This window comes from Periplaneta americana, chromosome 3 (assembly GCF_040183065.1).
Source record: "Periplaneta americana isolate PAMFEO1 chromosome 3, P.americana_PAMFEO1_priV1, whole genome shotgun sequence".
NCBI lineage: Eukaryota > Metazoa > Arthropoda > Insecta > Blattodea > Blattidae > Periplaneta > Periplaneta americana.
In genome coordinates this window covers 156,084,195-156,112,075 of record NC_091119.1, presented here as the reverse complement: position 1 = coordinate 156,112,075, position 27,881 = coordinate 156,084,195, and the positions used below count along the sequence as shown (strand labels likewise).

General features: G+C 37.5%; 1 protein-coding gene and 1 non-coding gene across 2 annotated transcripts; both read right to left on the bottom strand.

Annotated features, from left to right (window-relative positions):
• Positions 1–2: 2 nt before the first annotated feature.
• Positions 3–27,767, bottom strand: Ir21a (Ionotropic receptor 21a). Its single transcript, XM_069822083.1, has 9 exons — positions 24,171–27,767; positions 22,336–22,520; positions 20,441–20,569; positions 18,984–19,151; positions 14,894–15,135; positions 11,643–11,783; positions 8,314–8,503; positions 4,410–4,614; positions 3–3,234 (listed from the first exon to the last, which is right to left on the bottom strand). Exons 1-9 carry the CDS (start codon positions 26,598–26,600, stop codon positions 2,491–2,493), a joined length of 4,434 nt encoding a protein of 1,477 aa, XP_069678184.1. The 5' UTR covers positions 26,601–27,767; the 3' UTR covers positions 3–2,490.
• Positions 8,956–9,027, bottom strand: TRNAY-AUA (transfer RNA tyrosine (anticodon AUA)). The gene has a single exon. It is a non-coding gene; the product is annotated as a tRNA-Tyr (tRNA).
• Positions 27,768–27,881: the final 114 nt, after the last annotated feature.

Here is a 27,881-nt window from a genome sequence, read left to right as displayed (position 1 = left end):
AATTTACAAGTATATTACGTACCTAGTAAAACATCGACAAATAATAGACACACTGAAAAGTGTTTTAATAAACTTAGTTTAGGACTATGCAGTAAAAATAAAATTAATAAACTCACGTTTACTATCCTTGGAGTTTTTTTTACTTGGTTATATAACTACGAGGTTATTTAGCGTTGATGAAGTTGGTGATAGTGAAATGATATTTGGCGAGATGAGACCGAGGATTCGCCGTAGATTACATGACATTTACCTCACGGTTGGGGAAAACCTCGGAAAAATCCCAACCAGGTAATCAGCGCAAGCGGGAATCGAACCCACGCCCGATTGCAACTCTGGATCGGCAAGCAAGCGCCTTAGCCGACCGAGTTACGCCGGTGGCTCTCCTTGGAGTTTCCCTGAACATTTTTAGTCTTTTTTTCAAATATTATATGGTTAAAAAAATAGTTACGTTTCTTGGCTGCCTTATAAATATTATTTAAATCTTCATAGCCATTGGTATTTCAAACGGACTTTTCATTAGAAAAGACAAGACCAGTAAAACAGTTTGTTTAAAGTCTTACAACCTCACAGTCACGACTCACTTTCATAAATCTTTACATTAAAATGTCTTACACACTTTTTTATGTTCGTAGTGATATTCAGTACTGGTTTTGAAGGGCATGCTTTAATTACATCTTCTTTTTCACAGAACGTTAAAGTCTGGAAGCTCCTTACCTTCAATTTGTCGATTGTACAACAATTTGTTTCCATATTTAATGCATTGCGACAATGAACACGAAACAATTTCCCTTTCACTCACTGTGTGATCTCTTGGATGTATATTGTCAGCGTACATACCTTGAGCCCATAAGCGCGTAACACAAAGATCTTAACCTAAATAATTTATTTCAACACTAAGCAATTAAGCTTTCAAAACAGTCTTCAGTGTTCACAAATGAAAAAGTAACATTTTGGAACAAATAACTCGCTCATCATTCTTTATAAGTCACTGGAAATAATATTATAACACAAGCATGCCAATACGACAATATGTATTACAACGCTATACATCCCCGGGGTCACAAGCATGCTCACTGCACGAGTTTCCTCGGGCTGACGACAGATGTCGTTGAGATGTTGCAAAGTGTTTTTATACATCAAGCGGGCCGTGCCCATAGAGTTACTGTATAATTCTTACTAATGGTCGCACCTTCTGCTCAAGATGATTAAAACATGGTGCGAATTCAAAATCAAACATTCTGGAAAAACTTGATCTGTCCGAAAACGATTATATGTTACAATATTATAATTCATAATTCAGAGTCACTTTGAAGGAAATTGCAGGGTATGTAACACATCTCCCACATCCATGGACGCTACGCCCCTGGGTACCGTATTTACTCGAAAATAAGACCCCATCGATTATAAGACCCTTCTAACTTTCTTAAAGTATTGTTTCATAAAAATATTTTATATGCGAATATTAGATCCGTAAGAAAATGCCAGTAATAGAGTCAAAGTGACATAGAAGCTGTAAGTTTTTCAGAAAATCATTGTCAAGAGAATACAATAAATCCCTTCCTCTTTGCTCGCTCAGTAGTGTTTCCTTTAGTCACCGCAATACAGTATCTACCGCCAGGTCTACATATACACTGTACTTAGCCAGATAATAAGCTCAGGAGGCCTTGCCCAACAATGTACAATAAGAAGGAAGTGTTTTGTTTTCTCTGTACCTACATATGTACAATTTTCTAGTTTTGCAATTACTTTTGTGACTAATAAAATAAGTACCTAAAAGTTAAAAGTGATTAGAAATATCTTTTACATACTATAAACAGATGCAGTCCTGTGGCATGGCCAGCACGATCTCCTGACTTGAATCCTTCGGATTTCTATCTTTGGGGACGGTTAAAAAATATTGTCTATCAAAATCGTCCCACAACAAGAGATGACATGAAACAACAAATCCGAGAGACCTTCCAGTCACTTGACCATGCCGAAGTGTTAGGAGTCTCTGACATTGTTAGAAGAAGAGTATGGGTATGTGTTGCTCAGAACGGCAGACAGTTTGAACATTTGTAAAAATTAATGGCATTGTCCATTCTTTCAGTAAATCTGTCAACATTAATTGTCTTGTTTACATTTTCTATTGGTATTGTCTTTTCATACGTTTTCTCATTGAAAGAGTAGGAATTGATAAAAGCGTTTCCTATGAAAGTTGTTTGTTTTGAAGAGGTCTATCAAATGGTACCCTATTTGACTCCGACTCTCATTCGAAATTTTAAAGTAATATGCCACTGACCCTACTTCCTGTTAAGACTGATTGATGAAATCAAGCTCAAGTGAAAGTTCACATGTGCTTTAGTTATAAATATTTTTGTTTCGAAAGTTTTAATGCCCTAGTTTCCGAAATAAATGACTTACGAGTGGTCTGAATCACTCTGTATATAATATATTAGAGAAAACTTTCTAAGTTCAGAAAAATTACATTATTCTGAAGAAATCCATGTTTTAAAATGAAAAAGGTCTGTGTATAATAGGACGCTCTTCCAGATGCTGTATTTGAGGTGGCCTGAGTCTGTTGTCTTCATATTGCACGGAAACAAGGCTGGTCGGATCTTCACTAGCAGTCAAGTAACAGTCATGCCTGTGTACTCTAGCCCCAAAGTACTTCTCAACATCATCAGAGTTTGTATCTACATTCTGTGGCATACTTGAGCTACTGAACTCGTAACTCCCATCATCTGCTTCTCTTTCTATTATAAAAGTGTAGCTCGGTCTTGGAGTTTGCATTCGTCTTCTTTTCAGCTTGGGAGAACTTGTTACTGGTAGACCATCTGTTGACTGCAGTGGAACAAGGCAGCGCAATCTATTAGTTCTGTCAAGCGATAAGTGATAAATTGATTGCTCATCAAATACTTGTCGTGGTCTGCATCTTACATCAGCACTTGGGGAACTGTGTACTCTTCTCTTTGTTGGGATTGGATACCCAGTATCATCAATATCACTGTTCAGATTATCATCAATGTTTTCAACGTTATCTGTTTCATTGTTATCTCCATCTTCACATTCATTTTCATTAGGAAATAGTTTCTGTTTGATTTTTTTACATATCCATGCTATAACTTCTATAGTCCATACTAAAGCTGCAATACCAAATCCAGCTCCAAGGAGAAGAAACATTCCAGTTACGTCTTCTAATGTCAACTTGCGTTCCTCAGCTCTTGCAGCTCTCAGTGATGGTCCACCAGAAGCCTGAAAAATGTAACAGTATGGTCTCAGTTGATGCATATTGCTTGCTGATTGATTCCTACCATGTGACTGTTTTAGCACTTCATAATGTTGCAATTGTTAATTAGACCTATCCATAAGTTCACTGGAATAAATAGCATACATGAGTGCTTGTCACAGATTATAGAATTTTGCATTTATTTTTTCCATTTATTTCATTTTACATATAATTGCAAATGAAGAGATGATGGCATAATGGCAAGAGAAACGGTATTTTATTCCCAGTATACTAATTATTCATTTCTCATCTTAATTTTGAAGTAACAGAACTATGATATTTTGTTGTACATGAGAAAGAAGACATGGTAAAAACACACACATAAGTTACACACATTCATTCTTCGATGGTCCATATCAGGAAAGCTACTTACTTTTATGCTGTTTTATGATATTGCGGAAGATTCTGGTCCCAATAAAATGTTACGATAATTTTTTTCTCTCTGTGAAATATATACAAGTACCACGCAGGCGGTCCACACCTGTGGAGTAACGGTTAGCACGTCTGGCCACGAAACCAGGTGGCCCGGGTTCGATTCCCGGTCGGGACAAGTTACCTGGTTGAGGTTTTTTCCGAGGTTTTCCCTCAACCCAATATGAGCAAATGCTGGGTAACTTTCGGTGCTGGACCCCGGACTCATTTCACCGGCATTATCACCTTCATCTCATTCAGACGCTAAATAACCGAAGCTGTTGATAAAGCGTCGTAAAATAACCTACTAAAAAAAACCACGCAGGCTTTATTTGCAATATATAATTTCGAAATCTACTAATCACATTAATTTTAATCCAGTAGATAAGCTAGCGTCAGGGCATTCTCTGATTAAGCAAGCAGGTTGAAGTGATGCTTGTAGTTATGTAATATTTAGGTATCAACAGCATTCTGTCATCATTCCATAGCATACCCGATTGCTGGCTGGTGACGCACAGAGGGAGCTGGTCTAGGAATGAATGGGGTTGCCTACTAAAAGTCTGAATATGAAGTGAACCTTAGTGTAGTCAGCCAGTGTGGGTTGAGGAAGGGCCTACCTCGAGGGTAAGCATATCTCTTCTAGATCGTAATGCTGGGTCATACTGCCTCCCTCCCGAAATTCAATCCAAAAATAAATAACATACTTAATATCTGATGTGACAGTACTTACAGCAAGGAGCTTCCCAGTTGCTGAACGACGCAAGTCCCACTCGAGATCTCTCTTTAACTTCTTAATGAGGCCACTTTGAATGATGCGCAGCAACATCTGGCTCATTACATTGCTATGTGGGGAACGAGGTGGGAATATCATAGCTACACTGAATGGTACAAAACAGCTTCGTCCTACATGCATGTAAGAACGCTTTCCATGATACCTGGAAAATAATAATTTCTCATCAATTAAAAAAAAAGTGACATTAAGATAACATTGCACTTTCCATTATATATTTTACTTGTTCCACTATAGTTCAATTCCTTTAATATGTTGCAACAGCTGATATTACTGTTTATATTTCATTTCCTTGAACTGTCACTTTAAAGACATGAAATCGTTTATAATGCACCCAAATAAGAAGAGATGCTTTTTCTTTCAGGATTGTACATAAAAGACATTCTTAATAACCGCAAGAAGTAAGAGATTCAGACAAATATCTGAGACACTAATAGAAGGACTTCTTATGACAGTAGTGGCGCTGAGTTTTGTGAGGCCCTAGGCAAACTTGTATTCAGGGCCCTATATCAATGTAATTATAATAATAATAGAAATAGTAGTACAGAGTGGACCGCTCGAATGTACCTAATTTCAATTGTATGTGACTGGTAAACAGTTGAAGATAGAAACCTACAGTAACGTTTATATGAAAGGAAAACTCAACAAGTTTCGATATGCACATTACCATATCTCTACGTGAGCTCCTGACGTAGCTCCAGAGAAAGAAATCTTATTGGTGAATTCCACTTGTTTGGGTTTGTCATCCGGCTCCAGACGTTGCATTAACTGCACTTTGTATGCGTACAGTTTGAGATGTTTGTGGACAATTCGTTGCAATGTTGATTTTGGTACTTAAAGTTCCCGCGAAGCTCTTCTTAATGACTTCAGCGGGCTTCGCTCATATGTGGCTTGAACATTTGCAACCATTTCATCAGATGTTCTATGACCACCACCATGCTTCTTCAACACTGATCCTGTAGCTAAAAATGTATTGTGCCACTTCTTAACACTTTTAGCAGTTGAACACTCATCGATACTCCTTTTGAACTCTAATAATTGATTTAAACTCCGCATACCACAACACAGTTTGTGCTTTTACCTGTGGTGTCGCCATTTTGACAATCGATACAATCTACGAAAAGAAACCGTGTTTGCGCACCATCTACTGATAGGATTCGAAACTTGTTGAGTTTTCCTTTCATATAAACATTACCGTAAGGTTATATCTTCAACCGTACACCAGTCACATACAATTGAAATTAGGTACATTAGAGCAGTCCACCCTGTATATTAAACTACTCACCATATTATGTAGCCTAGCTTAATTCTGACCATGCCTTCACTTTTAGTCCTACAAAAAATCTTCTTACATACTGACAATAAATCACAGTAATCTATTAGGTTAATATTTTTTAAATTAACTAAAATGTTACACACGAAATCAAAACTTATTTCATTTTTCTACTTTTCACTGAACTGAAATCTTGAATTATATCTGAATAGTATGGACTATTTTCATGGGATTTTAGACGAGTACGGTACTAAGGTTTTTCCAGTTGTTACACCCCTGAGAAGATAATGCTGTCATTGAGGTTGAAAAAAAGTCAGCAAGCAAAACAATATACCCTATCTTGATTTTTAGAATATAGGCTACAAGCCAATGTCGATTCTGTTTTTCTTTATTGCTAAAAATCCTGAAATAGTGGATAGGTGAAAAGTGTCTCTTATTGACGTCCAATGAAAACACAGCATTTTCTTCTCAAACGAGTTCTTTTTCGATAATTTGTAGCCTTTTCTTGTCCTGAATTGGATGGCCAATTGCCAGGGTGAGCGCTATCAAAAGTGCATATTTCACTAATTGAACCTGATGCATTAACATTTTCATTAGAAGATGCACCACCAGTGTCACTATATTACTTTCATTTTAGATTGATTGTACTCACATTTATTTGTAGAAGTGGAGGGTTCTTGAAGAATCGAATCATCACTTCTCGCAGAATATTCAGTTAACAGTTATGGGCACTGTTTCACCGATCTTAATATATTTTAACTTTGAATCGCATAACTGTCGCCACCCATTTTAGCCTTTTTAAATGGCCTGATTCGAATTTTCTACCTCTGTCACGTTCTCTCCCGGACATTACTCAAGGAAAACATAACACAGTTTCCCTTTCCGAGAAATGATGCAGCCCGGGAACAAAGCATTCACAGCATCCATTGCCTGGAAAATCATTCGTTTTGAGGTGTCCCCAAAGGAAGAAATCACATACCGTTAAATCAGGTGACCTAGGTGGCCAAGCAATATCCCATCGAAATTCTTGCGTGTGGCTTGTTGCTCTGTCCTGTTGAAACAGTGTGTTTTCATTCACTGGAAAATGGGCGAGTTGTGGTGTAAAAAAGTTCTGTATCTTTTCAACACCACACTGAATTAACAGTCACTGCATTTCCGGCCTCATTCTCAAAAAAGAATGGGCTGATTATTCCAGTTGATGAAACCGTGCACCATACCGTTAATGGAGAGATTTTTCATGAAGTAAACGAGGGTTTGCCTCCGACCAATATCGAAAGTTTTGTCTATTCACAAATCCACTGAGATGGAAGTGCACCTCGTCACTCATCCCCAAGTTATCCACAAGGTCTTCATCCTCTTTCAATCTAACAAACAAAGCCTCACAAAATCGAATTCTCTGTTGATTATCACCAGGATCAAGAGCCTGAACAATTTGAATTTTGTGTAGATGATATCGCAGATCCTTATGGAGAATCCTTCTCAATGATGTGTGACTTATTCCAACAGTTATTCCACGATGTCTGGTCGATTGTTATGGACTTCTTACAACCCCCTGTAGAACTCAGTGTTCTCTGGGGTTCGAACCTTTTAACACTACTGCCCCCTTTTTTTTTTTTGGTCGTTGATCCAGTTGCCTCAGAGTTACTCATTCAAGTTCGAATAGCTTTATCTGACGGTACAGGCTGGTTGTGCGTTATGTTGAAATGCAGACGGAAAGCTCGTCAGGTTTGCACCAAACCCTCGTTATGAAGATAATACGCTTTAAGTGCATATCCACGCTGATCCCCAGTCCAACGCTCCATTGAAATCATACGATGAAAGAGTAATTGAACAGAGAAAAATTCTCTCCGGCACCGGGATTTGAACCCGGGTATTCAGCTCTACATGCTGATGCTTTATCCACTAAGCCACACCAGATACCCATCCCGGTGTCGGACAGAATAGTCTCAGTTTAAGTTCCAACTCTTGGGCTCCCACTACGTCATAGACGTAGTGCAGAGGGCGGCCACTAGAGGGAACCCAAGAGTTGGAACTTAAACTGAGACTATTCTGTCCGACACCGGGATGGGTATCCAGTGTGGCTTAGTGGATAAAGCATCAGCACGTAGAGCTGAATACCCGGGTTCAAATCCCGGTGCCGGAGAGAATTTTTCTCTGTTCCATTATTCTTTCATCATATGATGACGCAGAATATCTGCATGGAAATATCATATGTACTTCGGTACATTAAAATAATATATAATATATACCATTGAAATCAATTAATTGCAGTTTGCAGTAACGATGAGCACCATTTAACAAAACATGGTAGAGACAAACAACTTGGTTAGTAGGGAATGCGGAGATAGTGACATCACTGCCTAAGGAGTCATAAATTGTAAAGTAAGCAGGTTGAGAAGAGACGGTTATATTCATTCTCACTGTCTCCATATGAACAGTATACTCCCATCAAATCTTTCTGTTTGACTGGCTCACCTTGTATTAAAAAGAAAACATTATATGTGATACGACATGCCGTCATCTAGACCGAAAAATTTGAGATAAATAATCAGCGATGAAAAAGACACAAACCTCGAGTAATTCATACGTATGGTGTAATCAAGAAGTGACCAGGAACCCAAGAAAGCATAGTCACGATAATATGCTGTAGTAACATTGTGAACTGCAGATTCCAGATCAGGGAGATACTCCATCTTCTCGAAAAGTTTGTTAGTTACTGAATCAAATGAATCATTGAACCAGTAGCGCCAACCTCCATCACCTTCAAATGAAACATGTTAGATTGTTAGATTAATAATTATAATGGTGGTGGTGGTATTGAGTGTAATGACGATGACAAAGATGTAATGTATAATATAATTTATTATTTTCAGTACACTGCAAGTGATTTACACTTCTCGACACTAGTGACATCTATAAGAGTCAGTATGAATAGCTTCAAGTTAACGCCCTGCCATTGCAAAAAAAGTACAGTACATTTGTTGCATGGAAAGCTTCTAATTTAAAATAACGAATGTAACTGTAAAAATCTCAGAATAGTTTAGTTACACAATCTTAAACCCTCTTTATAATGATATGGTGGTAAATTCGGACGAGAGGGTTACCTGATGAGGGGAAAAGAATTCTTCTCGGGATTTCAGTGGCATCTAAAATATTCTAATTTTCAAACTTTTTGTGATAGGATGAAAGAGTAATGGAACGGAGAAAAATTCTCTCCGGCGCCGGGATTTGAACCCGGGTTTTCAGCTCTATGTGCTGATGCTTTATCCACTAAGCCACACCGGATACCACCCCAGCGTCGGACAGAATCATCTCAGATTAAGCTCCAACTCTTGGGTTCCCTCTAGTGGCCGCCCTCTGCACTACGTCATAGATGTCTATGAACGTAGGACCGAAGTCCACACATGTGCTGAGGTGCACTCGTTATGAGTGACTAGTTGGCCGGGATCCGACGGAATAAGCGCCGTCTTAAATCACGAAGTGATTTACGCATATCATATATATTATTTTAATGTACCGAAGTACATATGATATTTCCATGCAGATATTCTGCATCATCATACGATGAAAGAGTAATGGAATGGAGAAAAATTCTCTCTGATGCCGGGATTTGAACCCAGGTTTTCAGCTCTACGTGCTGATGCTTTATCCACTAAGCACATGTGTGGACTTCGGTCCTATGTTCATAGACATCTGTGACGTAGTGCAGAGGGCGGCCACTAGAGGGAACCCAAGAGTTGGAGCTTAATCTGAGACGATTCTGTCCGATGCCGGGATGGTATCCGGTGTGGCTTAGTGGATAAAGCATCAGCACGTAGAGCTGAAAACCCGGGTTCAAATCCCGGCGCCGGAGAGAAGTTTCTCCGTTACATTACTCTTTCATCGTATGATGGCGCAGAATATCTGCATGGAAATATCATATGTACTTCGGTACATTAAAATAATATATTTTTGTGATAGGTTTAACATAAAAAAATTAAATAACCCCTTGTTTTCAGTTATACTGTAGCCTATATAAATCACACTAAACAATTGTGGCTCTTTTCCACAGACTTGGATCTCTCTACATAAAAATGTGTTGTTAAGTAATGCTGAGTTCTTGGCAATAAAGCCATTAGCTCTCGTACTCTCCAACATAGGAGAGTGATGTGGCAAAAGTAAAACCGTTTTAATGTAGGCACCATACTTTTATGTTATGGTAACTATATCACCTACACGCAACCTCCAAACTGTTTGGAGACTCACACCTGCAGGTCCATATGACCTAGCTGAGAGAATTGTCTCAGACAACTTCACCTACCATATACCCTTCTCACCACTTAGGGGATGCTTATGCATGCCATGGCAGGTCAGCATGCTAGAATGATATTTCCTCCATTTTCGACAGAACAGTTATACACTGCTGTGATTTGGTTCCCAGAACCTCATTTGTTATAAAGAGGTTGCTCCATGGGAATGTGAGAATTTCTGTACTGAGGATGGGAATTGAGTAGGAGAGGTTATGCAACGCACTTCAGTACTCCTTGTAACCCTTATACTATTATTTAATACAGGTTCTTATTTAAAACTATTTGTGATATGCTTAAAATATTAGCAAAATATAGTGTATTCATGAGACATATTAACCTGTACTTGATGGTAAATTATTATTATTATTATTATTATTATTATTATTATTATTATTATTATTTATTTATTTATTTATTTATTTATTCGAATGACAGGTACATAGATAACTTTATCTTTTACCTAAACACAACCTCAAAATTAAAAAAATTAACTTAATATAACTTAAAATTAAATCTAAAGAAGGAACTAAACAAAATCCTTAAACAACTAAAAAATAAGAACTAATTAAATAACAGAGGCATGAGGCTAGTCAGTGATTTTATTATTATTACTACTACTACTACTACTACTACTACTACTACTACTACTACTACTACCACCATGTAAAGTATCCTATGTCCTTTTAACTCCATGCAGTCTCTATAAAAAAAGAATTCGAAACCATCACTAATGTGTTATATGTGCATTGGACACTGGTACCGGTAATTCTTTTGCTTTTAGACTGATATCAAGTACATAATATGTAATTTTATTGTAATACCGGTACTGAGTTTTCGTTGAAGTAAAATATGTATGTATGTATGTATGTATGTGTGTATGTATGCATGCATGCATGTATGTATGTATGTATGTATGTGCGTCATGCATTACAGGCTCTATGTTCAGTTTAAGTTTGTCGAATCTGGCAAAGTTCGATATTCTTCGATGTTTGCTCTGCAGAAGGAGGCTTGTTGTGTTTGTTCCACCTTGTTATAAAAATATTCGCTGTCCTTCACTCTCACCTCTTCATGTTTTAACCGCTTAAGGTTATTAACATAGATCTTGCTATTAGAGTCTCATATAAAATAAGACGAAGTTCATAATATCTTGGTTGTCTCTCTCATGTTCGAACATTGCAGGACACTAGTATGTATGTATGTATGTGTAATGCTCTCGATTTAACAACAAAGTCATTGTCTTTCTTTAAATAAAATATAGTACTGGTACCTTTTTTTATTTGCTTACCAGTACCTAAATGTAAGAATATTTGTTGCTTTATAAATTTTCATAAATAACGAACATAGAAGCTTGTGACAACTGATGTACTGATGTATTACCTGTATATACTAGGTATGTGTGTATATATACATATACATATACCTAGGTACATACATACATACAAGGCCTACATGCATGCATGCATGCATACATACATACATACATACATACATACATACATACATACATACATACATACATACATACATACATAATTGTTTTAAAGTTTAAGTATAAATTTAATATATTAGGACTTCTTAACGAAGTGTTCAGAACTAGAAAGATGAACTTACTGAGTGTTCCAGCATGTAGACCCTGTTGTACGACTTCTTTAACATTGTCCACATATGCAGGGTAGACAGGCATTGTCACAAATGCAATGATGCAGCCAGTGTAGCAAGCTGATATGATAATGCTGAATACCCAGTACCATCCTGATAGAAAATCAGAAGTTTTCTTTGTCATTAATCTCATTTTCAATTCGTCTGCTCTTATTTCTTAAAACTATATTATTATATTAAACATTTCTTAATTTTTTTTCTGCATTCTGTGTAGTGTTTTCTCCTAAATTATTGAGAAGATTTTGTTCATCTTCAGAATCTAATTAGTAATTTATCCGGGAATAATACACATGAAATGTAACAGAGTTAAAAAAATCTTCATTTACAATTTAAAACAAAATGGCAACCTAGTCAGAATCAAGTCTAATGATTTTCTAGGTGATTGTCAATAAACTGGAAATCTGTCAACGATTTTTTATTTATTTCGTTTCGTGCATAAGAAGTCCAGTATGTCCCTACATTCCTATGTTTCGGAGAAATTAATTGTCACATGCAGAATTTTCTCAATTTCTCATTGTAAAATATTTTTTTGAGTTCAACGGTATACAGGTATGAAAGTCTTGGAGATCCAGTGTTAAAAGAATTTTCTGCTCAATTGTAAAATCGTATGGGCGAATAATTCAAAGAACATCAGAAAGGTTTAGAATGGAAAGGGATATGTTAGGGATCTTTTAATAAACTCTAATATACCTGTGACATTTAAATACAGATTTTCGTAAATACAAAAATAATACTAGGAAAGATTACAGTATACCATAAAAAATTGATTTGATTTACTGACTCATGATATGTGGACTGGCTGACAGTAGTCCACCATCTGCCATCCACTCTACTCCCCGATTCCCCTTTACATTGGATGCGCCCACCCATGCAAGTTGTGCAATTGTGCAATTATTGTGAGTGCAACTTCGTGTGAGATACTGCCTGTTATTTGACCGTAAAAGCAAGAGTGTTTGTGTGCAAGGCATTATTATTATAAGTATGAATCGGCTTACTGGATCCGTATAGAGTTTTTTTTTTTTTTTCAAAATTTCCCAATACTCATCTGCCTATGAGGCAGATAGAACATAAGTTAGTGAATAAATTTGAGATCATAGGTTTGATATTGAAGAAAAAATGCCTTAGTAACAGACCAGTTTTGTCAGGGGCTGGATTAGATGACATTAGTGCTTTTCTCGAAAGTTTTCCACAAAAGTCGCTAAAAAAATAACTCAGCAGATTGGTGTGTGTGCATCATCTGCAAGAAACGCAACATGTTTATTACATCTTAAACTTTATCATTTTATGCTCAAAAAGAAGGTGATACACATTTGTGAGTGAATTATTGCGATTTGTTTTTAGACTTCCTGGAAAGTGAGTTAGAAATTACAAGAATTGCAGTGGAAGAACTGGGAAAGAAAACGAGAACATTATTTCACTAGTGTGAGACAAGAGAATAGAGGTTTACTGCAGTACTTGCCAAGGACCCGTGTGTTGGTACATCGTAAACCAAACCGGTAACTGTGTAGCTAGCTTATGTAGATTTGTGAAAAATTAATTATCTACTTAACCGTACAGTTTATAAAGGAAGTCAGGTGTCTTTGGGATTATAGGGAATGCCTTCCAAATGTAATCCAAAAAACGAAAGTTCGACTTCTAATTTGTTGTTGTTTTCTAATGCCAGGCATTTGACAATAAAGTCATTTGACCTCTTGCACTTGCACTACAATATTTTTCAAAGATATTATCATGACCAGCCACTGAAGCACAGATTTTGAGGTGTTCCGAATCCATTTCTTGGTTTGAGTTGCACAATGGGCAGTTAGGGGACTGATATATTCCAATTGTATGCAGGAGTTTGGCCAAACAATCATGGCCTGTTGCCAATCTGAATGCAGCTACAGACGATTTTCGTGGTAAATCGGGAATTAACTGTGGATTTTGATGCAGAGAGTTTCATTTTTTCCCTTGAGATTGAGTTATCAAATTTTGTTTGTTGAAGTCTAAGTATGTAGATTTAATAAACCTCTTCACAGAGTAGTACGTAGATTTAGTAACAGGTCTGTAAGTAGCAGTGCTGCCCTTCTTTGCTAAAGCATCCGCATTCTCGTTTCCCAGGATTCCACAATGGGATGGTATCCATTGGAATACAATTCTTTTATTGAGTGATATTAATTGAGAGAGCATTTTAGTTATTTCTGCTGTTTGAAATGAAGGTGTGTGTTTAGAGACGATTGATAGAATAGCTGCTTTGGAGTCTGACAATATAACTGCATTCCTAAATTGATTGATGTGGCATAGAAGATTCCTGAGACATTCACTTATTGGAATGATTTCACCATCAAAACTTGTTGTTCCATATCCAAGAGATCTATAAAGTGAGAAGAGACAGCACGTAACACCTGCACCGGCACCTTGTTCTCTGGAGATCAAGGATCCGTCGGTGTATAAATGAAGCCAGTTTTGTGGAGGGTACCTAATATTAATTGTCTCTAAAGACAATTGTTTCAGTATTTCAGTGTTTACTTCCGATTTCAGTATTTCTTCTGTTAAATTTAGATTATATTCTATATTTAATAAAGTTAAAGGGTTTGGTTTAATTTGTAAGTTTTCTTTTAAATTCGGGATATTGATTTTCTGTTTTAATTCTTGAACAATGGATATGAAACTTTTTTGAGTTTTCAATCTACAGAGAGGACTGTATGAATGCCAATTGTTTCCTGGTAATCTGATAAGTTTTTCATATTGAATCAGTGCTTTTTCTTCTATTGTCATTTTGATACTGTTAATATTAGTGAGGAATCTCATAGAATCCATTGGAGTTGTTTTGATTCCACCAGTAATGAGCCTGAGAGCTTGGTTTTGAACATATTCTATGTCGTTTATGAAAGGTGAAGTAATTAAAATTTCTCCGCAGTATGTCAGCACTGGCTGTATAAACATTTTGTATGTAGTGTTCAAAGTATTCCTAGAGCATCCCCATTTCTTTCCTGCTAGTCATTTTAGAAGGGAGAATCTTTTACGAGCTTTTTCAGAAATGTCTAATTTGAATCCATAAATAATGGAATAACAGTTCAAGAAAATAAACTGAATGGTAAAATAATTTGGAATGTGGAACATATGTAATGGCAAGTATACGGTATTTCACATTTGTGACAGTAATTTTTTTTACTGTCTGCGGGAATTGAAAATAAATTGATATTTAGAAAGCATCTTACACTTACCAATAAGCATTCGTGTGGCAGCTTTCTCCGAGTGTGTCCAGGAATGCTTTCCCTTGAACGTGAAACAGTTCGTGAATGTGCCGAACACATACCAGAACATGTTCTCCATCTGCCAAGGATTTTTCAGCAGATGCGTTAAAGAATGGCTATCAGAAAATGCAATAGGAAAAATGGCGAGTAAATACGTGAGAGTCAGAGTGAGCCACACTGTCCAGTGGAATGGTCCCATGATGGCACGATACCTGCAACAGTTAAAAGAGAGTATGGTATTAAATATGTGCATACTGCAGTAAGTTTGTATTTTCTTTCATGAATTTACGAATCTTAGCTAAATTTGAAGATCATAAAAAAGAAATACTTCGGAATTTCATTTGCTATGCTTTCGTTGTTGCCAACTTATTACCACAAAACTAACAATAATACAGTAGTAGTGATAATAGTAGCATCAGAAGTGAAGTAAAATTACACCTTTTACAAGCCATGGGGCCTGCAGGATAGTGCGAGTTTTTATCTCCCACCTCTACAGATAACAGGGGGATATCAGCCCTACATGCTTGCTACCTTTTCCTCTCGATATTCATTTCTGTTAGAAGTATACTTGTTTTTTTGAAAGATGGGACATGACAGTTAAGCGGCCTAGCTTGGAACTACAGTGCTATGTTGCCAATATGGACTACCACACTGCCAGCTGATGGAAGTTAGCAATTGACGTTAAGATGGCTGACATTAAAACATTCATTGACAACTGATGCGAAAGTAAAAAAACAATACAAAAATCGACAGAGAATCAAAGACGAAAGGTTCCAATATTAACATTGTGTGCACAATAAATGTTGCCAAGAGAGCTATTAAGCACTCGTCACTTGGGAACGGAAGTTTGGCAACTCAACCGTCGTTACCATAGCAACAGACCTACCACGCTATGTGACATTCAGTTGTTTTTCCGATCGCAACGCTCCTGTCATGTCCCATCTTTAAAAAAAAAACAAGTATAGTATCAGGAATGGTATCAGAAGTAGTAGCATTACTGATAGTACAGAGCATTCCAGCAATAAGTACTGATTTATTCTTCGGCTACTGGGTGGCACAGTGCTTAAGCAACTTCTGGCAACAGAGCCCTTAAACTCATGCGCTTCACTGAATTAAAACTTACATGCATACTTACTAACCATAAAATGTTGTATTTAACGTTAATTAATATGTTATATTAATTACGAATTTTGTACTCACCCTCATGACAGTAGCCGCTGGAAGTGTTGACCATTTTGCGCTATACAGAGTTCACATTGCCGTAAAAAACCATTGTTCACATTCATGAGCTCACTGCACTGATTTGTCTAATTGCATCACGAATGTTATCTTTCAGTTGTGCGAGGCTTATTTGCATACACTCTGTCTTTTAGTGTTCCCCATCAGTGGCGGTTTATCGGGGGAGGGAAGGGAGGAACGTCCTCCTCACATTATTCATCTTTTGAAAGTAAATACCAAATGCCTTGAAATTCGAGGAAGATTCGATAATTTTTAAGTTCACAGCTATAAGAAAACCTCGGTTGATCGAGTTTTAAACGACGCGTAATCATGTGCTGCTAGAAAACTGTGAGAAAGATACGAGATTGTTTGTGTGGAGGAAAGTCAATCCTTTCCTCCTTTACTGCAGTTAACACACATAGACAACAGCGCACTAGCGGCGAGAGACAGAAGCAGAGTTTTAAAGCAAGTAAATGAACGGAGAGGGAGGAGATCCTCCTCTGAATCAGCGCATGGGCGGGAAATATAGAAACCGACTGGTCGTGCAGCAAGCTCGCTACCGCTGCCATCTAACGATGCTGCATTCAACCAGACTATAACACATCTAGGAGGAGGCACAATAAAAACAGTTTTAACACAAAGCTATGAAATACACCATATAAACTTTTTTTAAAATTATAAATCAAAATATATTATTCATTCCACTTTATATAAGATACTATTCATGGTTTGAAACTTTCGAGGATATCTGAAAGTTGAAGTTAGATTTATATAAAACAAAGAGGAAGTAGTTCTACGTTAGTATCGCAGATCTTTTTGGCCCCTGAAATTCACTTCCATTCATTGTCGACTAGACAGGGCAACAGCCAAGTTGTCAGTTTTGTACAAATATGTTTGAAATTGAAATTACTCCAAACTACATTATTTTTAACATAAAAAAATTAATCAGTCACCTGCAGCTTTGAACAATAATGATAGTATGACCAGAGCGGTATGACTTTACAAGAACTGACATTCTTCAAAAGCATGTGATACTGAACTTGTAAAATGTACAAGTGGCAACACAGACCACGTGAGTGGGTGCAGTGTTCTCGCTTTCCTAACAGATTATTTCCCATTCCCACTTCCGTAAAACGGTTCCGATTACATGTTAGTAGCTGGTCTCTTTCAACACGTGTGATGCTGTAGTGTGCGCGAAAAATGCTGCGAGTTTGTGAATTTCCTTGTAATTGTTAATTTGTGCAATTATCCAACAATGAATGAAAGTGAAAACATATTTTGGACAATTTAGGAAACTCAGTTTACAAGAACAGATTATTGCTATACAAAAGAGAAGTCCAACCCTAACACTATCTGATCTTACAAGTATGCATGTAGGCTAATTTGTAGCATGTTTCTCTCAAGAATGTGTCATTCTGTGTTAAACTTCTTTCCTCCTCTTAAGAAATGTGCAGGAGCCGTCACTGTTCCCCATAAATAAATATCTAACAGTGTTAGATCTGGGGAACGAGCTGGCCATAACCCCCTACTGATAATTCTCTGCCCAAAGATACGGCTGAGCTCTATCATAGATGCATTGGCAGAATGAGCGGTCGCATTATTCTGTTGAAAATACCCCATTAACCATATATCAGTTCCCAAATTAAGGAGTTTGTATCTTTCACGGTTTATTGTCTCTTTGCAGAAGAAAAATCCAATAATTCTGTGAGCATTGATGGCACACCGCACTCCTATTTTTTGCCCATGCTGTGGAATCTCGATCACATGTTGAGGTTTTTCTGTTGCCCGGTGACTGTTATTACGCGATGATTATGTCTATTAACAAAAAACCATGCTTCATCAGAAAAAAAATCGATCTGGGATCAATTTTATCATTATGAACTTTTTCTGCTGTCCAGTTGCAAAAAGTAGGCTATGTCTTCTGTTAAAATCAAGGGGTTGTAACTAATGAACTACAGTTATTATGAAGAGCCTTAATTGTAATTTTGTTGTTGCTTGAGGGGCAGATGTTTTTGAAATTCTGTTCTCTAGTGCTACACGTCTCAGAGATTTTTCAGGTGTACATTCCAAAACAGCTCCAACTTCGTCAATTTTGTTTTCTGTAAGCACACGGGATTGTGGTTGTTTTTTTTCTGTCAATTACACAACCTGTTTCAATAAACTTTTTAACTAATAATTGTTTTATTGCCCACCTGGTCGGAACTGGGTGGCCTGGAAAACGATTTCTAAATTCTCGTCTTGTTTACCACACGATTTTTTTTTTCGTGTAATGTTTTCACAACGTATGTACGTTCAAGCACAGAATTTTCACCATTTACGCAATCTCCACGTGGTAACTAAATGAACACAACACAACATGATTCCTCTTTATGTAGGCCTAATCCAATCTCAGACTGACTAGTCATTGAAACGTTATGTGAGGTATTGAACACTGAGAGAGGGTGAGCTGGCCATCCAGCAGTTGCTCAATCACCGCCGCTGCCTAGCGGCCAACGAATAAACTTATCGCTGGAATGTTCTGTAGTATCAGAAGTAGTAGTAGTATGGGCTGTCTAGTGAGTGACCTATTAACTTCAGCCATTACTTATCATGGCATGTTGGTAGTACCGGAAGTAGTATCTAGTAATATAGTATCAGAAGTAGTAGTAGGATGGTATTGGAAATATCAGTAGTAATATGTAGTCATGGTAGTATCAGAAACAGCTTTTTTAATATAGGAATATCCAGGTGGGCAGAAGATCCACTTCATTGAAATTGTGTTCGGAATAGACTCTCTTAACTTTTTTAATGCACTTACTTATTATTCAAGCTTTATAAACATCTTAGTTATGTGATACTTTACCTTGGCAGGGCCGTGGATGTAAGAGTGAGAAATGTGACACAATCCTGTGTATGAGGTGAAGACATGGTGAGCTCATTAATCCTAGAAGGTGTTACATAAACACCTGCCACTCCTATGTCCGCCAGCCCTTCTAACACATTCTTCACAACAAGATTAGAGGCTTCAGGCCTGTAACATTACAATTTTCTTAATTTATAACATCAGTATTTTCCTCATGACGAACAAACGTTAAAACTATTAATATTTTAATATTAAGTAACAAGTTTTTATTTGTCACTACAGTAGAATTGTTAGCTGAACTGGTTGGTTTCCAATTTCTCTGGGCATAGTCTATAATTCTGCTAGTCTGGCAGAGTTGAATCCCATTTCTGAAAACAGGGAACAGTATAAGGTGAATTTCTCTATCTCTAATGTAGGATGATCACTGTCAGAAACATTGTCATCTTATTATTACCACATTTAGATATCTGAAGGTAGTACTACTAGAGGTTAGTTGGCAGAACTATTTGCACATGAAAGTAGAAATTGGTTGATATAGACTCTATTGAGAAATTTGTTGACTCAGTCGAATGTCGTACAATTGCTAATTAAATTACGAGTGTTATCATTCGGCATTTATGAAGCCATTGTCTAGTTTGTCTCGCTCTTGTTCCATGTGTATAAATTTACGAGTTTTAAGTTTTAATTTCCTGAGAAGATGCCAGAAATGTGTGTATGGAGAAGGACAACATTTCCAACATCTCTTATGATAAGGTAGTGCTTATTATTGTTGTAATTGTAATTGTAACTATGAGAACGTGAAGTGGTAGCGGGGATATTACAACTGTTACAGTGGGAGTCTGAGCTGATGCGGCCAGCATGAGAGCTGCCGTGCATTGGCCACAGTGTGAAAGAAAAGCACTGTATATTGTTGTAGCAAGGCATAATAATTATCAGGTTGAAGAGGCTCTTCGACAGTGGAAGAAGCAATACCTTATCTTTGTGAGGCTAACCTACATTTGATAGAATATACAATAATATTGCTGTAGCAACACATAAGCACCATCTCGAAGATATTCTTAAACAATGGAAGAAATAAAAATTGACCTTTGTAGCGTCAAGATACATTTGGTATAACAACAACCGTTGCATAACTAACAAGTATTAGCTGGAAGAGGTTTATCAACAATTATTGAAATAAAGAATGGAACTAAATTTACCTTCACGAGATTGTCTTACAATTGATAAAATATAAGTGTTGTAGTACATTACAAGCAGCACCTCGAGGAGGTTCTTCCGTAGTGGAAAAAAATTATAATAAACCCAACAACCTACATTTGATAAAAATATAACTGCTGTGGTAACTCATATTTACAATATTATAGCCTACCATTTCCAAGGGTTTCTTCAAACATGGAAGAAAAAAATACTTTTAAGAGATCAATCTCCATTTGTTAGGGTATATTATGGAAACTCACAAGAAACTAGCTCCTGGAGGTTCTTTAACAATAAAAGAGAAGTCCAGCATCTCTCCCATCAGCCACAGAAGTCGAATCTCCAGTCCATCCCATATTGTACTCACACGTTGTCCATCAAACACCCTTCCTCTGTAATAATACAAAATAACTACAATTACATTAACTTTTATTAAAATGTTTCCTTTCTTCTTTTTAATTCTTTCATTACAATCATTTTCTTATTTTCGTTCAGAGTCAGTTGGCTAACAGTTTCTCACTAAAGTGGTTAAATTCATAAAAACTCCTGTAACATTTGCACATGTGCTTGACTGCTTGACAGCTCTTCGTGATGCCATACTTCTCATTAGCTATACCTAATGATCCTTTAGTAGAATGTATTGGGTTCAGCACCCCGTGAGTGTGAAACACGGTACTACTAACAGACAAGACACGACCAAGGCATGACATGGATTTTCGACTCAGGACGCAATACCTTGAGGAAAAGTTCTTAAAAAAGAGCTTTCTCCACTCCTTTTAATATCTTAATAGATTATACCTATTTGCGCCTATTTTTGTAAATTTCTCAAGTTGCTAGGTGTTGCCCTAGATCATATATACCCAGATTGCTCGGTCTTATAGACTTTGACAGTAACAACTTTTGTCAGGTTTACTGTGCTGCCATCTAATTGTTACATAAGGAGTCACGTCGTAACTCCCATTTGAATTGCATTAGCGACTGTATTGCCATCTCGTGTTTGTTTATGGTGGATGGATGGCGATCCTGGCAGTTGTTCTCTTCAAAGTGCTGCCAATTTTAACATAGGGATGATCTATCTGTTACATATATGATCTAGGGTGTCGCTTATAAGGTTCCAACCAGTCTTCAGGCTGCTCACTGAACACACACATATTTTAAAAATTCTGTAGAGTTCCTTCATTGGGACAGCGAACCTTGAGTGAGACAAATGTTCAGAAGGCTTGGAGCTCACATACTGTACATCTAACAAGTAAACAGTAAACAATAGGGACCACGTGCAAGGACGCGAAAACTTACGTAGCTTTCATATGTTCCTCTTCCATTTTTGCAATTAAAAGTAGACTGTGGACTCATAAATAGTTTCTTTCTAAAACATCCCTAATGCTAATGAGGTACTACCCTACCGTAATGAGGTACTCTATTGAAGCAAAAGCATAGAATTCCTACTCTTATTCTTATGGTTTATTTAACGACGTTCGCAACTGCAGAGGTTATATCATCGTCGCCAGTGTGCCGTAATTTTGTTCCGCAGGAGTTCTTTCACATGCCAGTAAATCTACTGACATGAGCCTGTCGCACGTAAATGCCATCGACCTCGGCTGGGATCGATCCCGAACGTCGAACATAGAAGGTCAGTGTTGTACCAACTACGCTACCGAGGGCGACATAAAATTAGTATATTGCTTAGGACATTATGATACTTCACTTGCAAATTTAGAATGCCAGAACTGTACTTTTAATCAGAAAGGGTTTATTTTTTTTAAGAGTGGATGTGCATTAAGGAGGACAGCCCTAACTACGGTGACGCATCGAAATATCACCCATTACAGGTCAGTAGAAAAGTTTGTATACTTCGTGCTTGTTCGTCTCTTGAGAAGAATTTGTAAATGTGTGTGGGGCTACTTTCAACCATTTTTGAGACCAAATGAAAGATATAATGTCTTCACGTCTTTCTTGTTTATGTCACTGGCATTAACTTACCAGTTCAGAGGAAAGAAAAGTTACCGGTACTGCTTTGTGCGTGGATGGCTACTGTGTACCAGTTGTGGAACTGGGGAACTAATGCAACAATATTTCTATAACACCCAAAGTTTACTAATAACTGCTAATTCTCTGGATACATGCGGCAATCTAAAACCTGTGTGTATGAGTCACTCACCTATTAACTACAAACGGCGGTTGATGTCCTGCAGCCACCACGAAACGATGTCCTCGGAAGCCTTCACGCAACTTTTCCGGGAAAAGGTTGGTTGTAGGACGTGTGAGGGCACCACATCTCCACGCTGTCAGGATCTGCAGCGAACTCGAACCCAGCCCGTCCACAAACAGATTGTGCGTGTACATGTTGATGTCTGCGTTTTCTCTTTGTCGGAATCCATCCTGAAATATGGATATAATATGTTTAGTTCCTGTTGTTTATAACTTGGTAGGCACAGAGTGTTTGACACCTGGGTAAGGTGACCATTCGTCCCCTATTTTCAAGGACAATCCCGAAATCGTCATGTCCCGCAGGCCTATTACGCAGTCGTACTACGTTTTGTCCCGACTTATCTACTTTTTTTAATGCTATGGAATAACAAGATTAAGTCGAATGAAATTTTATCCGTCCGAAATTGGTACTGTTATTATTTCGTTTCATTAACAAAATTTGTCCACACGACTTAATTATTGGCGCTTGTTAATATCTGCGTAATCTACTGGATTCTACAGATTTTGGTAATCAGTTTAGTTATTTCTGGTCCCGCGCCGTGGCGTCGCGGTCTAAGGCATCCCGCCTAGGACTCGCGTTACGGAATGCTCACTGGTTCGAGTCCTCATGGGGGAATACATTTTCTCATGAAATTTCGGCCAGTGTATGGGGCCGGTGCCCACTCAGCATCGTGATGCGCTTGGGGAGCTACGATAGCAGCTATAACGGCTGGGGGGATCATTGCGCTAACCACACGATACCTCCATTCTGATTGGATAATCGTCCACCTCTGCTTCGGCATGTGGGCGTGAGGCCAGCAGCCGGCTGGTCGGTCTAGGCCCTTCACGGGCTGTAGCGCCACGGATTATTATTATTAGTTATTTCTGTGTGTGTTGATTTGAAGAATGCTGTCTCTCTTTTCAATACCTATTAAAAAAAAAGACTAGCCTACTGAACACGTTATGTGCCTGACAGTAACGCATCAATTGAAGTCTTCTCTCGAATGAATTGTATTTGGTCTAGATTTAGTATAAAGATAGCAGGAGCTGTTTTATAAGTGAAATGTACAGCAAATTTAACTTTTCACGTAAAGCATTCAGTGAAAAATTTGCATCTAATCGTCAAGTAATGAAAAAGTGTATGCTTCGGACACGCAGTTCATTCGATTTTGTGCTTTGTAGTAGAGAGAGAGTTTGTATATATCATACGTGTCTGCTGTATTACGAGTATATTTCATTTATACATTTACAGTAATTTCTGTATGTAGCAATTCTGCGTTACAAGTACTGTACAAGTCGATTGTCGCAAAACATATTTCTATAAACATTGCTGTCCTATGTCTCCAAGTCCAGATGACATGACAGCTTGATTTTGGTAAAGATCATTATAGCGACAAGGAATCACGTAGTGTCCATTACTTGTGGCGTCGTCTTTGATGCCGGTTGGGCATTAATAAAATGCGGGCACTATACCAGACATCGAGAGAGTAATTATTAATGTGCTATCAGATTCTTAACATACATCGAAAATAGATCATTATTATTATTATTATTATTATTATTATTATTATTATTATTATTATTATTATTATTATTAACAGAACTAATTCATACACAGCAAGAACATCTTTGAAAACAGCCAAGACAAATATGTGACAAAGAGCATAATCCTTCCTTATGAAATGAGATAAAAAATCTCCACTTAACTGCCGAGAATCAAATCCGGATTCTTTGTTTATGAAGTTTAACAAGCTACCATTTGAGCTACAGTCTGCACTCTACTCAAGGTAACTTGAATGGAATAATAACAAATTTCTTTACCTCTTGTTTCTGGAAGTAAGAGTTCTGATTATTACCGATCACCAAAATATGTATAATGTTCTGCGAGAGCGGTGAGGAAAGAAACTCTTGGATGCGCCAGTTAGACGCCTGCGACAGGATGATGACACGACTGATGCTGTGGGCTCCCAGAATGGCGCCCGCCGAGTTGATGTCTTTGACGAGCAACAAGAAATCTCTGCACCGCGTGTCAAGTGGGTCCAAAAGCTCGGGGTTCTGCAACGTCTGGTTGCCCAGCACCTTGCCATGGATGTATGTGAGGGGGTAAGTGTTCATGAGTCGGTTGATCAGATGATACTGCCGCTCGTAGTAATCATCGTATATAATTATGGTGATGCACAGGTACAGGTACCGTGTGGCGATGAAGTTTATCAGCTTGATGACCGGTGGTGTCTGCAGGCTGTCCGACGAATTTCCGCAGTTGTCCGCCAGGCTGTGCTTCGATATCAACGTTATGTTTTCAACTAGCAAGTCTACAAGTGACTGTTTGTCCTTCTTGCCACCCTTTCGCTCAGTCTGTGTGGGTTGTGTTGGCGCCAAAGTAGTAAATCCTTGTTTCCCACGATTAGTTCTTGTCCTTCCTTCTTTCTGATCTGGATTTCTCTCAGTTTGTGTGGGAGATATTGTAGTAAATCCTCCTTTCCCACGTTCAGGAGGTCCTGCGCTTTCCTCTTTCTCTTCTTCATATTGTTCAGTATGTATTGGTAACATAGTGGTAAAACCTTGTTTTCTACGATTAAAAGGTTTTGCTTTTCCATTTTTTCCATCATGATTTTCTTCAGTTCTTGTTTGTAGCACTGCTGTAAATTCATTTGTTCTTGGTTCTCTAATCTTTACGTCCTTCATTTCTTCTTCAGTTTTTGCCTGTTTTGTTGGCAACATTGTATTATATTCTCCTTTGGTATCATTTAGATGGTCTACTCTTACTTCATGACTTTGTTCAATTTGTGTCTGTTTTATTGGTGACATTGTGTTATATTTCTGATTTTCATGTTTCTGCACTGGTCGTTCTTCTTTTATATCCTGGTTTCTTTCCGTTGTTGCTTGTTTTGTTGGTAGCATTGCATTATATTCTCTTTTGTTATCATTTAGATGGTCTACTCTTACTTCTTGATTTTGTTCAATTTGTGTCTGTTTTATTGGTGACATTGTGTTATATTTCTGATTTTCATTTTTCTGCACTGGTCGTTCTTCTTTTATATCCTGATTTCTTTCCGTTGTTGCTTGTTTTGTTGGCAGCATTGTATTATATTCTCTTTTGTTATCATTTAGATGTTCTACTCTTACTTCTTGATTTTGTTCAACTTGTGTCTGTTTTATTGGTGACATTGTATTATATTTCTGATTTTCATTTTTCTGCGCTGGTCGTTCTTCTTTTACATCCTGATTTCTTTCCGTTGTTGCTTGTTTTGTTGATAGCATTGTATTGAACTCTTGATTGTTATAATTTAGTTCCTTTGGCCTTTCTTCCTTTACGTCCTGTTCTAGTTTAATTTGTATCTGTTTTCTTGGTGGGCTTGTAGTAAATTCCTGATTGTCATGATTTGGGTATCCTGGTCTTCTTTCCTCCGACCTCTGATTTTTATTAACTTGCACTTCTTGTGTTGACGTTGGAGGAATTTCTTGTGTATCTTCCTTCTCGTTCTGATTTGCATCTGTTTTAGTTTCTTGTTTCGGTAATGTAGCACGATCCAGAGCACCTCGATAGTGCAATCTTAGCTCATTTACTTTCCAATCCAGACTTTGTTTAGGTCGTTTGTATAGTATTGGCATTCGTGTAGTAGAATCCTGCTTGCTAATATTATATAATTCTGGTCCTTGCTGCTCCCAGTCTTCACTTCCTTCACTTGCTGTCTGATATGTTGACAGTATTGTAGTTAGTCCTTGTATCTTGCGATTGAAAAGTTCTGACATCTTAACTCCACCGACCTTTTTTTCATCAGCTTGTATCTGCCGTCCTAAAGATATTGTTGTAATTCCAAATCGTCCACGGTTAGATAAACGTCTCGCATTTTTAAAAGAGTGGTTGTATATTTTTACATTTTCTTCGTGTATTGCATGATTCCCATTTTTTGTATCTTCTGTTGATGATATTTTTGGATTAACGGACATAATATCTTCTTGCTCATGTCTCATAGAATTTTTCTCCCACGGTCTGTAATCTTGTAAATTTCCTGTAGGAAATATCTCTGTGAAATCAGAATACTGTTTTTTAAACACATAATTCCTGTTTGTATTTCTGACATCGCTTTTGGAAATGTCACTATTATTATAAACAGAATTGTATGTGCTTGAATTACTTTGCGTTTCGGATATGTTACTAACAACATTTTCATGAGATTTGACTGAAATTAAAATTATTGTTAAACAAATTGGTATGATTAAAATTGAAAACATTTGATGTTAAGATTTTTAAGAAGCATTTATTGCGTCTAGTATGATGTTACACGAAGCAACTGTTCACTCATGCGAAAGCCTCCTATTGCAACGAATAACGCTGATATTGCTTCTTCAATACTTCATTACCTTATACCGTAGGTCGTGTTTTATAAATTATAAACCTCGATATCGCTGACCTTTGAGAAATGAGATCTCACTGCTCTGTTATTAATTGTTTCATTATTATTTACGACCACACAAGTTACAATAGAATTGAATACCTCCGTGGAAAAAGGTTGGGTGTAACATGTTGTCCAAGTGTTACATAAAACCTTATTCCACAAAGGTACTCAGTTATAGGTAGAGGTATGACATATACTTCGACTATATGAGATCGAGTGACCTTGGCCCCACTCAATATTTTTTGGTTTATCGTTAGTCGCTTTTTTTATCTGATTTCGTTGTCATTCAATTCTTCATGCCTATTTTGGCGCAGGCAGCTGCTACGTTGCGTAGCTTTTACGTTGCGTGAAAGTCACGGCCATGGGTTATAGTAATTCCTAGAGTGAGGCAGGATGGCCCACCAGTCGGACTTTGACAATCATTGACATGTCGAACTTGGAGTCAGGCCACAAAGGGAAAAACACTGGAGGAGAGATTCGATCCGGTGCTGTGGATTGAATTTCGGTGTAGCTCAGTGGTTAGAGAGCTTGGTACGTAGAACCAAGGACCCGGGTTCGATCCCCGGCGCCGAAACGAATTTTTCTCCTCTAATATCAATTGTTACCACAACAGATGTATTCCTTAGGACCAAAAAATTAATCTTTACGTAGATTCTTCGAGCAACAGTCCATGTTACTGTGGAATCTCAGCCACTGAGTGCGCTCCTTGTATAATGACAGTTGACTTAATATAAAAATGTCAACACACATGTCGAACTTGGAGTCAGGCCACAAAGGGAAAAACACTGGAAGAGAGATTCGATCCGATGCTGTGGATTGAACTTCGGTGTAGCTCAGTGGTTGTACCTTTTATTATAGTGATGAACTTCTATTTTAGGTTGATAAATATTAAGGTTTTTCTTAATTTTCATTAGACATTGAAATATTCGGGATGTCCCATTTATCTTGTGCTCCTGTTATAACTTTTTTGTTTGGTTAGGTATTGGAATTTTTGTTTTTGAGAGTTATATTAGAACGAGGCCTAACATGAGTGTAGAGATTTGGTGCATGTAACTACATTATGGTAAAAGACACACGTGACGTCATCAATTTTTCAAATAGTACTACATACTTTAAT

Coding starts and splice junctions, on each gene's coding strand:
- Ir21a (XM_069822083.1), bottom strand. CDS start 26,600: ATGTTTTCAATTTTAATCATACCAATTTGTTTAACAATAATTTTAATT. Junction 15,136..18,983: donor ACATCCACGGCCCTGCCAAG/GTAAAGTATCAC, acceptor TAACTGTTGCAG/GTATCGTGCCATCATGGGAC. Junction 11,784..14,893: donor TGCCACACGAATGCTTATTG/GTAAGTGTAAGA, acceptor ATTTTCTATCAG/GATGGTACTGGGTATTCAGC.